Raw genomic sequence first — 15,592 nt, 5'->3', positions numbered from 1 at the left:
ACGTCAACTTGTCCAAAAATCAATGTAGAACATGTTTTAACTTTGTTAGCCGTCTGCTCTATCATAATACTTCTGTGATTTTCACTTATCATAACAATCACAATACAATTTTAACAGTGATGTTATAGTATGTAACTTGTTCTAGGACTGCAACTTATTAACCAGACAATCATTTTGTCCATAAAAAAAAACATACTAGTGAAAATTAACATTAACAAAATTATACAAACACCCGCAAATGCTGATATTGGAAAGGCTACAGTGAATGTTTGCCATATGTATGTATACATTGGCATTTAATTGATCAACACAAAACTAAATCAACACCAGTCAAATGTTTTCCTGTAAGAGAATTCCCAGATTCACCCAAAAAACGACAGGAGCGATGTTTGTTTGTTGCATAAGTTGCCTTGGTTTTACCACAGCAGCTCTTTTATTAGCAAAATCATGGAGATTAGTCCACTAATGTGCCCATCCAATGGAAACGGAGGGTTGGGGGTTTAGGGGGATATGTAACTTGAGACCATCACACATCATGATCAATAACAGTGCACCCAGCCACGTGTCCGTCTGTCTGTGCACTGAACACAGATCTACATATGGTCCTACTGTCTGCTACAAGGCCGCCATTGGCATCCTCTTTTCAAAGCTTCTCTTTGCTTCGTGATTCAATCGGGAATGTTACAGTTTGTACCGGCGCACCGACAACGTGCACTAGTTAATTACAGAGTAGCTTCTTTTTGGTCGCTTAGAAAAATACAACTTTGAAAGAGGATGACAAGTAGAGGAATAAAGTCCCTTTGTTTTTATATTGTGCACACATTCACTCACTCACACACAATCACTCACGCAGGCTTTTGGCCTCAATCAGAACGAAGCTCCCACTCGCAGCACACATGCTTACCACACATCCGAAAGGTTTACACACACTCACAGTATGTCAGAGTCAGAGTGAATTGGTCTACAGAGTGACTTGGTCTTGCTTTGTTTGTCCAAGGAGGCAAAAAATGATGTGACAATGAAATAATGAGAAAAAAAAGATAATATTGACGCGGGGTGAAGGGGCTGCTTGATAAGAGTTCAATGGTAACATCTACATAAGCCTAACATCTATCTCAACAAAAAGAAAACACTGCAACTAAGGCATGCAAGGCACAAGGACCAACAAACAAAAGACAAAAAAAGTGTTCATTCATGGACAAAAACATGTCAAGGCCCCCCTTTTTATATAAAAATTTAAAATAATGATAATAAGGTAAAACAAGCACATTTTAAAAACTGTGAAAAATCCCCGGCCATAGACAGTTATACAAATATTTTACACAAAATGTTTTCTACACACCGTCTTTAAAACTTTTAGAGATGAACATAAGTTAATAAGAGGTTAAAAGCGACATTCTCAGCAGGGTCCATGAAGTTCCCTCCAGTCCCCTTGAATAAAGTCACTCGCCAAGCCGGCCGCCACGCTGCCTGAACACAAAGTAAACAAAGAAACCGTGATTAGAGGAGAAAAATGTGACGACAGCACCTGAATAACCTTGAAGCTGCAGGCATTACCTAGAAAAGGCCACAATCCTTCAGGTTGTTCTTGATGATGACATCAGTGACGGCATCAAACACAAACTGCACGTTCTTGGTGTCGGTGGCACAGGTGAAGTGGGTGTAGATCTCCTTGGTGTCCTTTCTCTTGTTCAGGTCCTCAAACTGACACTGGATGTAAGCGGCTGCCTCCTCGTAGGTGTTGGAGCCTGAAGGCAAGGGGCGGACAAAGACAAATAGGAGATAAAAAGAGAGAAACAAGGACAATTATCAAATTAAATTAAAAACATTAATAGAAACATTCCATATAAACCACAAGTTTTAATGAATGACCATTGTAGTATGTTCTCAAGCTTTTAATTTAGAGCTCTGGCTTCAATATTGTAGTTTTTACCATTTTCCACTAGATTGAGCCATTTTGTCCTGTTTGGCATTTGGGGGAAGTACATGCTGTTTTCTTGGTTTCCACTAGGGGCATTGCTGCTGTATCATGTGTTTGATCAATGCTGTTTTTCAAGTTAAGAGAAAACATTCTGTTTCTTCAAATTATTTTTAAAGTAAAATCGGCATTATCATTGAAAAAGCAGGTCTTTGAAAGTCTGGAAATGTCCATTTGCTGTAATGATGGTTTGAAGTTGGTTGAAAGTAAAATGCATACATCATTTTAATATACTTCTGACCTCATTTCTTTGTCCTCTCTGGACAGAAAAAATACTTTTTCAAAGTAGGGCACAAGGTTTAATTCTGGTTGATTGGCAGTTCGACCTGTGAGCTGCAGAGTCGCCTCACTGATTCTCATCTAACAGATCTGTTATTAGGTAAAGTTTGGAAGCTTATTCTGCATTTAAAAATGGAACGCTTAAACTGAATCACATGGTGGGTCTGATGGTTGAGCTTAAAAAACAAAATTGTTATTGACAGTTTTTACTGGGGTTAAACAAGGTAGATTCTTAATGCAGAGAATGTAGACCTTGTTTTAGCCTTTAATCAAACAATTTGTTAGCTTTGGGTTTTGATAAATCTGTGTAATCTAAATATCAATACTCATTGGTGACAAAGACACATTGTGTAAACATAAAGCAGCCCACACAGTTCAAGAGCAGAACAGAAAGGACAGAGAAAGCCTCTGTAGAGACAGCCACACCTTTGAGTGGCAACAAGAGCTCGGTAGCGTTAAAAAAACAGATGAATCAATGCAGGAAAGCATTCTCTCAACCTTTTCAGGGTTTTAAAAGCAAACATAGTTTTTAAACTCCAATTTCTAGAATGATATGCGTTTATAGCCAGGGTTGCACACATCACTTTTTTGCCCTGGTTCTCAAAGGAGCACCTGGAGATGTTGCTTGGTGCGCATCCTTAAAATGAAATAAACCGGACATTTTGAGGGGTACTTGACTTTATGAATGCTGTTCGCCGGAGCCTCGCAGCAGGGATACTGTGCGGAGCGCATAAAGCAGACCCTTCATGCGATAGCGAGGGGTAGAGCGAGGGATCACAGATCGCAGACGGATTAAAAAAAAATGAAACCGAAATGGCTCGCGAATTATACTTTGGCGGCCGTTAATATACCTGGGCGGCCCGCCCAAGTAAAGTCTGTGTGAGAAACCCTGCTATCTTACAAGTTCTTATGTAACAAATATCTCTCTTCTCTCTCTCTTTTCTCTCAATGTTGGTACGCAAATGCTCCTTTTTTGGCGGGGGGTGCGCATGCGCACCAGTTATGTGCAGCCCTGTTTATAGCGTCATTTCATGATTATGATGTGACAGTTAAATTATGATGGCATAGGTTTGTAGCAAAATAATATAATACATGTTGCCTTTTGAGTCATCTCATCGGGGGCTTTAAGAACTGAATAACATAAAATATATTTTAAACAACCTCAGTTCATTCCTGAAACCTTTTAAGGTCTTAAGTTTGACATGACTGAGACATGTTTATGATTTTAAGAACTGCAGACCACCTCATTAATAAACTCTATGCTGTCACTTTAAACTTAGATTATTCCTGGCTAGACTATTAGTGTATGTGTGACACTAACATATACAGTACAGTATCTGCATTCACAACACACCTGCTCTGCATATGAGTGTTTGTGTGTGTGTGTGTGTGTGTGTGTGTGTGTGTGTGTGTGTGTGTGTGTGTGTGTGTGTGTGTGTGTGTGTGTGTGTGTGTGTGTGTGTGTGTGTGTGTGTGTGTGTCTCACACCTGCATATTCTGGGTAGCAGATTGTGAGAGGGCTCTTTTTGATCTTTTCCTCAAACAGGTCTTTCTTGTTAAGGAAGAGGATGATGGAGGTGTCTGTGAACCACTTGTTGTTGCAAATGGAGTCGAACAACTTCATACTCTCATGCATTCGGTTCTGTAAGAGGGGGAAAGAGGCACAATGGTTACCGACCAGGGAAACGGCACAAACTGAATTTAGAACAGGACAGTCAAAATGTATTAGGGTGTGTAGAGGTCAGAAGGGTCTCACCATCTCCTCATCCTCAGCCAGCACCAGGTCATAGTCACTCAGAGCCACGCAGAAGATGATGGCGGTGACTCCCTCAAAACAATGGATCCACTTCTTCCTCTCAGATCTCTGTCCGCCCACATCGAACATCCTGCAGAGATCACAGATGTTGAACAAGATCCCTCATCTCTGACTCTTCAGCCTTCAGTCATTGAAAATAAACCTAGCTTCTCATTTAGTCCTGGGGTATAATTTTCACTATCAAATTACACAATTGTAGACCCCATATGACAACAACAAAATGATATCTCAGTCTTTGCTTTTTTTAAGGCCTTTCACCTTGATCTTTTTCACTCCTTGTCTTGATAAGTTTCTTTTTGTATTGCTCGTTTTGTTTTAATACAAAAAAATACAAATTCCCTTGTTTAAGAGTTATAACCGGTCTTAACATCTGACTGAAGTGAAATTCTGCGAGCCATTATGTTGGTGGATTTCTGTATGTGGGAGTGTTTGTTGTTTTGCGTTTGCTGGGGGCGGTTAATGTTTTTTACCCTGTTAGTCAATTTAGTGTTTTGTACAAGGACTAAAAAAACAGCTGTGTCTATTTGAAATCTATATTTGTCTGATGTTATTTTTCAGTACTGTTGAAATCGAGTTGTGCAGGAACTTGAAGTCTTCATCCTTAACTCTAATAGGTCAAATAATTCTCCAACCATGGAAACAGTCATCAATGAGAACAACAACAGACCTTTTTGAATCACTAAAGTCTGGGAGTCAGATCAGAAACCAGACTAGAAGTGAGCATCACTAGTCATCATGTTCATAGAGTTTAGTGGCTGGACAAACTGTGGAGGATGAACTCACTTGAAGTGCAGGTCCTTGAAAGTGAAGTGTGTTTCCACAATACCAGTAGTTTTGACTCTGGTCCGCAGCACATCCTGTTGGGTGGGCACATACGCACCGTGGGATATCCTGTCCAAGTCATTCAGGTAGCTTTTGGGGGAGAAAAAGGAAATAAAAATAAACAGATCTTTGAAGAGTACGATTTGAGAATGGGAGATATTCTGCTAAGTACAGTCCCACACTACTTCCTGTGTGTCCGAGCAGCGACTCACTATGCAGCGGAGTCGTTGAGCTGGTACTCTCGGGAGCGGCTGAAGCACGCATGCACTCCTCCGTCCTTCCACAGCCGCTGGATGACCCCGGCCAGCTCGCCCGTCATGAAGCCCTCCTCTGCAGAGCCGGCCAGGACGAACAGCTGCCGCGCATCATCCTAACGAGACAAAGACCCTCCAATATAAGTCGTGACCAAATATTTATTCACAAACATGCAAGACACCTTTGCTAGGATAGTGTTTTCAGTGCATTTTAAAAGAAAAATCATTTGGGAGCGTGGTGTTGTACATTTGTTGAATCATCATTAGATTTGAGTTGATGGTATATTATTCCTAATTGATAGTTATTTACTGCTGACAAACATGCCTGTTTGGAAGTGGGGAAATAAACATGACAGATGTGTTGACTTTTCCTGTATTTGTTACCATGACACTTTTGCTAAATAAGATTTCAAAGGCCAAATAGCATCATAAACAAGAAAGTCGGCAAACATATTAAGATTTATAACAGCATCAAATCAAGAAAGTAAAGCTTTTGGTGTACAATTAGTCACGATGACAGAACCAGGGCAGTCACGCTGGAGCAATGACTAAGCCTCTTGTTATGCCAAGAAAAAAAAAGAAGAACAAAATGAAACTGTAGCCTGTTTAGCAAAACGAATAAATTAAATACCCAGCAGTCTTTGCCTTGTTTATTTTTAAGCATTGCAATTATATACTTCACTAATACAAAACACTAAACCCTAGAGCAAAAGAAACGCTGCTGATTATTTCTGTGAAGTCCTGTGATACAAAGCCAGGAAGAACTCCAGTCCAAGAACCGGTACTTCAAAATGTCCTCATCACAGCAGAGCCAACAGAGTGCTCTCATGTCGGAGAGCCCCTGCTCTAATGAGGTGTTTGAATGTGATACTAAACTTCTACCAGCTCTACCTGACCTGCTGCAGAGGAGGAAGTGAGAAGAAAATTGCCTAGAAGGGAAGCACGACATATGACTAACAGGTTGTTGCTCTCAAAGCACTGAGCTATACATCTGCAGACATACAACTCGCAATGTCACGAGAAAAGTGGAAGTTTTTTTTCTTCTCCTTTTCTCACCGCTCTGGCTGGATCAGCAAAGTCGATCTTGAGGCGTCCCATAGCTCTGATGATGGCGATGATGGACTGGATGGTGTTGCTGTAGACAACGGCCTTGTACTGCTTACACTCCTCCTCTGAGTAGCCCGCCTCATGGATGATCCTGACACACAAAGACGGGACATCAGCACTTTGTATCCAAGAAGCTTTTACATTACTATGACCATGAAATAACTGATTATGATCACCGGGCCAAAATATGGATTCTGTTTTTCCTCGTGAACAGGTTGTTGTGTTACCATTGTATTCCTTTCACATACATTATGTAGGAGAAATTATGAAAAATCAAGTACATTTTATATTGTAGTTACATTGTAAAACAGATGTATTTACTAGGGTTATCAAATATGCATTAAAATATACATTCACATTATGACAAGTAATTCAAAACTAAAATAAAGAATACAGAAAGATATCCATGGATACAAAGGAGAACCCGTCAAGGTATGATATGCACAAGACAAAATACTACATTTCCAATGATTATAAATCGTGCACAACCTCCATTTAAACCCCCCCCCCCTCTCATTCCCTCCACTCTGTCTATATGAATTAAATTAAACTTATGAGGTATGAAAATAAGTCTAAAAGATTATTTTAAGATTTTAGCTATCTTTGAAAAGATCATTTGTTTCATTATTGACCATTTCAAATAGCATTTAACAATGAAGGAGAAATATCTGCAGCATTTCATATTTATTCTTTATCTGTCCTCTATATCTGGATTCAGACTGTACTTCATTGTTTTTAAGTCACACGAGTCCCGTTCAAACACTAAATTACTAATACATTATACCTAGTAGGATTCAAATGATCTACCTTGATCCAATAAAGAAGCTTTTGGTTGACTTTATTAAAGGAATGTTGACGTGTAACAACTATGATTGGTGTATGAAACTAAGAAATATGTTAAATGGGATTCAGCCGCTTCACTATGCATTGCACGGTGGTCTCAGACTCATATGAGGAGACACTTCAGGTATTTCATCAGAGTATTGTAGAGCACATGGATAAAGGGCACACACCTAGCATCAAAACCGGATTCTTTAGGTTGCCTTTAATCTAAGTGCTCTAGTATATTTCAAACCAAGTATCTGAAGTCTCTTTTAGCTATTATTGTTGTGGTGTTAAAATGTTGATCCTCCACACTTACTTCATCTGTTTCACAATTGTACTTTTCCCAGACTCTCCAGCACCTGAAACAGAGAACACATGGCATAACAAATTAAAATATATTCCATACAATGTTAATTTTTTCAGAATAGCTCGCACAATACTCCCTTAAAGTGAATTGCTGACAATGCTTATAAAAATAAAACACTACATGCATACAGCTTTCTGCTAAAATAACTATTGCTCTGTCCTAGTTGGATTTTTCCGTGTGGTATCAAAACTCGTGTAGGGATCATTCTGCTTTAAGTTTGTGTTGCTTGACAAGGCCCCTCCTGTCGCACTGTGACCAAACATGTCTACACTTAAAAACTAATTACAGCATTGAATGAATAGGGGTGGGGAAGCATTGATTAATATAAGAATCATTATCTTATTAGTTTCTGAATTGAAATCCAAAAACATGCGTTTTACATCAAGTTGCAACACAGCAGAAGCTACACTGTCACATACGGACACACTGAAGTGTGTAAGGCCAGTTTAACAGATCACAGTAATTGGATTAATCAACTGGATCCTCTTCCAATAAGATTAAACGGGTTAAACCACCCTGGGTTTGAAATCCTTGCTGCATCAGACTCTGCTGGACTCGGAGCCTTCTGGTGCGTCTCATATGGAGCATATGATTGAAATTAGTCCTATAATGGTCATTAAACAACTTAAATATATATGATGTTAGCTTGATGCAGCTTTAGAAAGGTTACATTTAAGATAAACAAGAATCTTGACAATGGTGCAAATCTGTGATCCATTTGAAAAGGTTTGAGGATAGTTTCGTTGAGTCTCTCCTGCAGCTTCCTCTGAGATACAGGCATGTTTTCAGCTGAGCACACAACATTTTAATTACCTTTCCTCTGCAGGGACTCTCAGCTCCCCAGTGAGGAGAACTGTTCACCAGTTCCCTTGTCCCATATGATAAACATTCACTAAACACATACACAGAGCTAATATTTTTGTAAACATCATAAAATGTAATTTCAAACAACTGTCTCATTCCTCGATGAGCTGCTTATAGCAAGGGCTTGCATCAATGCAATTCATGGAAAAGGTCAAATGGTTTGTCAGAGCTAGGATGTTTGATAGATCTACATTGGAGCAGGGCCACCACATTGCCATCAGGCCTCAGGACACAAAAGGTCTCTCCAGCGAACAACAACCACTGGGATGTTCCTCTGAGCTGCTTCTGTAAATGAAAATGCCTCTCCAAGCACACAAAGATCAATCATCATTTGCATTTTATGTGTGCAGTGTGCATCAATACACGTCTGAGGCTGTCCACTAAAAGCACTTGTCTCAAGAGCATGTCATTTGCAGATTAGTGCATTAATGCAAACACCCCCGTAGGGAGGCCTGACAGAGCGTCAGACTGCAATAAGCACACAGGTAAAGCTGGATATCTCTCCATCATAATGAGAACCGCATAAAATGCATCTGAAAATGTGTTTTCAATGGTGATTGCACTATTAGACAACAAATCCACAAACCAATCCGACATGTCATGCAGGTGCTTGTGGTAATCGTGACAAAACAAACCATGAACATTCAAATCAGGTGCATCTCTAATGACGCACAAACACACAGGAACCGGCTGTGGCTGATCATTGTACAGCGTCTGCGATTGTGGGGAAATGACATGCCTGAAAACACACATTTATCTGTGCAGGGATTGAAAAGATGCAGAATAATGTTGCATTGTCAAAACAGCATGGTCAAGGCTAACATCCAGTTAGCATCCACTATGTCTCTGTAGTGTGTATATAGTTGCCACAGATGGTTATTGCTGTCAGACAGGCTGCATAGGTTGCTATGCAACCTCTTGTCTGTCTTTTCCTGACTGAGTGAGCCAGCAGTCGTCATAAGAGGCCAGGGATAGTGTGGCAGTTCTCCTTGAAACAATTGAAGATAAACTGAGATGTAATTCCGATAAAGGGATGTGATCCTCTATACGATGAGTCATTGTCTTATCATTAATGCGTTACAGTTCAGAGATAGGATTTCTTGACATATTTGCCTGTTCCATCTGATTGAAATAGGAGTGCAAGTCCCTGTCTAATTGACCAGCATATTCAAATGACCACACTAATGTTTATCACTTAAACACCGTATCCGTTTAACTAAATGGAGTATACAATTAAGAATGAAGTCAAATATGTCAAGATATCAATTTACAAATTAAAGGTTATGATTGACATTATATGAAACATTTTCAGGCCTTCCTTCCACGTCTGAAGTTAACAACATGTAAACTAGTTGAGCAGCATAGATGGCCATGTCCTACAAACCCACCACTAAATCCATACATCTTCCCATAAATACAAACTTTTACGATGCACAGTCGGACATTTAGTAATAATCTTTTAAAAAACGGGCTAATTTCATAGTTTCGCAGTCGTAGTGTAGCATAGAGTCTAACGGCCTAAAGTAACGTTAGTGTTTATGTGTTGAATGGCTGCGAAACAGGAAGATGGCTAGCTACTGTAGTTTAAATTGTAAAATAATGAAGTCGATATTTAACACTAACTACACCATTATATACATTTTTGGACGGACAGTTGAAAAGATAAAACCTCAAATAATGTTAGATGTTTAGCTTTCTATGGCTAACTAATCCGAACTAGCGTCGGTGCGCTAACCTAGCTAAGTGGCTAATTGCTTAGCAAAATTAGCTAACAGACTTAGGGCTGGGTTATTGCGGCTGCTGTGGAGACAAAACTAATCACACTGTAAACCGATGAACACTTTAACGACTGAGCTGATTTAATTAGTTGAAGGGGAAGATAAAAGCGTAGGTTTGCTTGAACTTTTTAGCCAAATGCATCGCCACGGGGCCATTCATATCGCCCCGACATGTCTCAAACTCCACCACTTTGTTAGTTTCTTTAAGGGAAACCCCGTCATGTTATTTTACTTGCTAGATGTAACTTATTTTAGCTTAAATAAAACACGTGCTTTTATATGCAACAGTTTGCGTTAAGTTAGGGTAGTAGCAGACGGTGGGCAGTAGGAAAGTCCCTCTCCAGCATTTAGACTGAGACCTCGTCCATCCATCTTTCTCTCACCGAGCAGCAGCAGCTTCACCTCCCGGGCTGCCTTCTCTCCGTCGTCCCGCAGATTGCGGTCGATCATCTTGCTCCGCTCCTGCGCCGCCTTGTCGTCCGTGCTCAGAGTACATCCCATCTTCTTTTTTAGTTGACCTCCGAATCAATAAATAAAATGCAGACTAAAACACAACTTTAACTACGAGTGTAACGACATGCAAAGGCTACCGAGCTAGCATCCAGTGAGGAGGGAGGAGGAGGAGGCGGTGTGTGGCTCCAACACTTGAGAATCAAACACGCCCTTGCCTCGCTTTCAAAGCTCCACAACCCACGGCTAAAACGACTCAAATTTAAGTAATTAACCAAAACGAGTGGCTTAATAAGCGTTAGATTGGTTTCCCTGCTGGTGTAGTTTTAGCTTCTCAGAAGTGTGGAGCACGGCGGTAAGTGAGATTCACAGAAAGAAGAAGCAGACTGCTACAAACTGTTCGCTTCCTGTTCGCACATAGCTGTGAACTGCGCATGCGTTGCGCTTTTTTAAATGTTTAAGCTACTTACTTTTTTGAGTCTGATGTGAGTAGAAGTGGGAGAAGTACTCAGATATTGTGCTTGTCATAGCATAATCAGTGCAGGAATACTCTGTTACAAGGAAATGTCCTCCATTCAAAATGATACTACAAGTAAAAGTACAAACATGTTAGCATCAAAATATACTTAAAGTACCAAAAGTAAGTTTGGTAGGCTACTTGGTAAAATAGTCATTATGCAAATTGGCCCAATTCCGAATAATATATTATATGTTTTAATGTGTTTATCAAAGTTGATAAAGATGCAGCTAGTTTTAATGACTGTGTATACTGCAGGGTAGCTTGTGAATTTATTCTAGGTGTAACTAAAGTCTTATTTATATTTCACATTATTCATCCAAATCTGCAAAGAAATTAAAGGTATTAAATGTAGTGGAGTAAAAGTACACTCGTTACCTCTGAATTGTAGTGGTAGAAGTACAAAGTAGCAACAAATTGAAAAACTCAAGTAAAGTACAAGTCTCCCAAAATTATACTTAAGTACAGCACTTGAGTAAAGTTACTTTACACCACTGGATGGATACCATTTAATACAAGACAATACTAGAGAAACCAAGGAAGTTTGATCAGAATATAACAAATATGTATTTTTCAGATGTCATAAAAGAAAACAACACTTTAAGTAATTCACTGATTCTTGAGAGTCGGGACAAAACACTTTCTGAAAAACATTTTTTGAAAATGTACACTATATTGATTAGAGTTATATATTCATGTAGATTAAGATCTGTGCTATTTAACCATGTAAAGGTGCAGGCTGGAGGTTAAAACACATTTTTAATAAATGCACATGTTTACCTTAAAAACTTGATTTGTGTCAACTACGTCAGACACACTAAAAGTATATAATTATAATAGCCCAACAAGAATCCTAAGTTCTGATGTATGTTGTAATAGTGTTTAGTTACTCTTATATGCAATAAAATATAATATATAAACTAACGGCTTAATTTCACACTGTTAGGAATACACAGATTTAAAAAAAATTGCATTTTCAAACTTTATCTTTTATTTTGCCACTAAAGAAAACAAATTCTTAAGGGAATAAGACACAAGAGGGTGTAGATCTGATGATCCTTTATTACTTAAACAACAAACACTGAAGAAAGAATTCGTTTTTTCACAGAAAAATTACAAAAACATAAATCTGAGATTGCTGATGAAGATCTGACGGTGTTGACAGGAAACTGACGGAGTTGACAAAATTGTATTTGCATTTCTGATTAATGAACAAATGCTTTTTTAAACAGATGGAAGTGACAATAGATTCATAAATAACAACTCCTTGTCTTATACTGAACATATTTTTCATTTAACTGAAATAAACAAACTGTAAATACAGCGTTTCAAACTATAACAAATTGCACCGTTTCCAACTATTACAAAAAATAAGTGAAGAAATGTAATTAAGCTAACAATCAGCCATAGGTGATGGTGCAAAACATGGCATACTTCAAAATTAGGAAAAATAAGAGAGCAGGTACACACGTGTTGAGGAGGTGCTTACATTGAAAAACACACTATGCTTTAAAGCATGAATGCAGTCACACAAGGGACGTATGCCTTGAGCAGCAGGCGTCGGACATGCTCACGCTCTATGAAGTCCATTACATCAGGGGCAATACTGTGGATCTCTCTTGTTCTTGATTGGACTGGTGATGCATTTCCCATTAGTTTCACTATGATGTCTTGAACTGGGCAGAAACAGACATCCTTCTTGCCACACTTGGGCTTAACCTTTGCTGTTGGACCATGGGGATGCAGAAATTCCACTTTCACATCTTGATGCTCAGTATCCACAGCAATGGTCTTGGCAAGCCACCAGTGGTCATCATATACTACTGCTAACCAGTCTCCATTATTAAGGCTGCTAACAGTCGTTACTGTCACAGTACCCTCAGGACCTTTCAATGGCTCCTCATCCAACTCTTCCATCTCCCCTCCCATCTCATTTTCCATCTCCTCCCACAACATGTTTAAAGGTCTTTTCTTTCTTGCCCTACGGGTATCACTCTGCTGTTCATCTGGGCCCTGAAAATAGAAGGTAGCTGGGCAGAAGCACTGGCAATCCAACATCTTGCTGCAAAAGCAGGATAGCTGTCTGTAGTGGATCCTGTTCTCATGGGCGATTACCTGGTGTATTTGTCTTGTTGAGGGAACCGGTCTGAGAGGATCTATGAGAAGTGTATCATATCTTTCCATGTCTTCTTCTACAATGTAGTGCAGCTGAACACCCTTCAGACTGTTTGAGACCTTCTCAAAGAATGTGTGTCCATCTGTCACATCATTTCCTCTCAGTACCAGGTTGTCAGCTGTTCTTTTTACTGTTCCGCCAATTCCGTCTGGTGCGCCTTTACCGTGGGATGTGGGGAAGAAGTTCCACGTTGCTTTTTCAAACCCTAGTGTAGGTGGAATAGCAGACAAAAGAAAAAAGTTCTTCTTGTTCTTATACTGTTTACTTGGTCCATCAGACCAGAAGTGCACAGTGGTGACCTGTGGATATTTAGTCTTGATATCTTTTAAGACAGGTTCCATGTGTGTCCAGATTGCCGCAGCATCTTGTCTTTTCGACTCGGACAGTGTGCAAAATGCTGCCTTTTCCCCCTTTGTGTAATACATTCCAGTATGGAGTGTTATCTGTGGCAGATTTTGTCCAAAATGGCAGGCCTGAACTTCAGATTTATATTTGCATCTCCAGGATTCTGAGAAGTCAACGTGGACGATTGCTGTACTCTCATCACAGGACTCAATTGTGTTGATGTATGCTTTTGACTGGTTTCGCACTGAACACACATGTGTTGTAGTTTGATTTCTGAGTTTTTGCCCAAAGAGTTTTATGAGCTCTGAAAGGCTGCCACTGTGTTGGACAAGCTTAGTGTTGATGTGGATTCCATTGCCTGTGTCTTCTTGAACTCTCTCCCACTGCCTCCACTGCACATGGATTTGGTCTTGCTCTTGGGTTGTAACTGTCCCTTTGTTTAGACATCGTGAGCAGGTGCGAAAAAGGCAGGCCTCACTTGCTGGAGAGCAACAAACTAATTGAAAACTGTCATCTAGTTTGTTTGACTTCACAACACCAGACATTCTAAGGACCTCAAGCATTAAGCATGCATTCTCATGTATTTGACACAGACAGGTCTTCCGATCAGATGCTTTTGGTGCTGTGACATAGAAGGGCTTCAGAGCACAGAATGAAGAATAGCTCAGCTTTACAGTGGGGTTCCTGATAAGAAAATCAGTATGGAGGTTGATCATGGAGTCTGTCAGGATCATTCTCTGCTGCTTGATCTTGTTCCTGGTGATTGTGTCAGTCTTATCAGTCGTCACACGTGCAGAGTTCAGGAAGAAATCCTGAACAGTCTGTGTGATACCTTGTAGGAATGTTGGCTTTTTTGTTGGCTGTTCCTTTCCTCTCATTAGCTTGTAAGTTAGCCCAAACTGCTGGATTTGGTAAAGAAGACGGTACTTTTTTAGGATCTTGCCTGATGACACAATTAGTGCTGGTTTCTGGCGCCGTGGCCCAGGAGGTTGTTTGTTTTTCTTCAGCTCTCTTCTGATGATGTTGTGGAAGAGAAGAGCTTTTTTGATCTTTGAATTCCTTATGTTGCTTCCTGATAGCATCTTCTTTGTTTCTGTCCCTGGAGAGTCCAGTGGTGTTTTAACTGTAGCCTTTTTTGTGCGCAATATTGTTTTTCTTAGTTTGTTTCGTTGCTTTGTTACATTCTTAAGCTTCTCTTTCAACATTTTTATTTCTCTTGAATGCCTTTTTCGTGTTTTACTTCTTTCCTTTCTTTCCCTTTCCTGTCTGCGAGACTCTCTGGCATTGTATTCTAGAATATCTTGATCTTGCGGACTATCTGGGGGGGTGTCTGCCTCCTGCACTGCACCTTCGCAGGACCTTTTCTGTCTGGACCTTTTCTGTACCTCTCTCCTATACTGATGGGAGACAGGGCACAGATTCCTCTGTGCCCTGTCTCCCATCTTGTCTATCTGTATTACTTTTTTGTCTTGAACTCTCCTCTTCCACCTCTGTCTGTCCTTTACTTGCATGGCATATTTCTTCTCTGGGTCACTGTTTAATTGTTCTCTTCTCTTTCGTTGGTACTCTCTATTTCTTCTCCTTCGCTCTTCAACTGACAATTTCTCTCGAGCCATGTTTTCCCTTAATACAAAAGACATGAAAAATGTATTTGAATATTATTATGGAATCAGATGTCCATTTACTTAACATGACTGATTTATTGATTGATTTATTGATTGATGTAAAATCTTAAAGGTGCAGTGTGTGTTCCTACAACCAGATGTTGAAAACATACACTGGCTTGTGCAGACAAAATCAATGTCCAGTGGAAGTAGTGGGAGATAAGACACAGCCATGACAACATTCTATTCCTTTACTATGTTCGAAAATAGTATAATATTGGCACATTAAGCGGTTATTGGTGGATTTGTCAATTCCGTCAGCTTACATGTCAACTCCGTCAGACATAAAACCTGATGGAGTTGACTCTGACGGAGTTGACGAAATGGCATGTTTTTTCCCTCTGCAGAAA

At 39.8% G+C, this 15,592-nt stretch overlaps 1 protein-coding gene across 1 annotated transcript; it reads right to left on the bottom strand.

Moving 5' to 3' along the window:
* Positions 1-388: 388 nt before the first annotated feature.
* On the bottom strand, positions 389-10,961 carry LOC117447742 (guanine nucleotide-binding protein G(i) subunit alpha-1). Its single transcript, XM_034084608.1, has 9 exons — positions 10,474-10,961; positions 7,398-7,440; positions 6,206-6,347; positions 5,108-5,265; positions 4,857-4,985; positions 4,014-4,143; positions 3,746-3,899; positions 1,558-1,748; positions 389-1,470 (listed from the first exon to the last, which is right to left on the bottom strand). Exons 1-8 carry the CDS (start codon positions 10,589-10,591, stop codon positions 1,558-1,560), a joined length of 1,065 nt encoding a protein of 354 aa, XP_033940499.1. The 5' UTR covers positions 10,592-10,961; the 3' UTR covers positions 389-1,470.
* Between the last annotated feature and the right edge of the window lie 4,631 nt (positions 10,962-15,592).

This window comes from Pseudochaenichthys georgianus, chromosome 6 (assembly GCF_902827115.2).
Source record: "Pseudochaenichthys georgianus chromosome 6, fPseGeo1.2, whole genome shotgun sequence".
In the NCBI taxonomy this organism is placed as follows: domain Eukaryota; kingdom Metazoa; phylum Chordata; class Actinopteri; order Perciformes; family Channichthyidae; genus Pseudochaenichthys; species Pseudochaenichthys georgianus.
Note: the sequence above shows the minus strand (reverse complement) of the source record. Positions and strands in the feature narration are given on the sequence as shown.

What these genes read in the sequence shown, in the direction of transcription:
- LOC117447742 (XM_034084608.1), bottom strand. Translation starts at nt 10,591, where the DNA reads ATGGGATGTACTCTGAGCACGGACGACAAGGCGGCGCAGGAGCGGAGC. An exon ending in GGTGAAGCTGCTGCTGCTCG is followed by an intron (nt 7,441 to 10,473) that starts GTGAGAGAAAGA and finishes TCTCTGTTTCAG; the next exon opens with GTGCTGGAGAGTCTGGGAAA. An exon ending in TTCAAGGACCTGCACTTCAA is followed by an intron (nt 4,144 to 4,856) that starts GTGAGTTCATCC and finishes TGATCTCTGCAG; the next exon opens with GATGTTCGATGTGGGCGGAC.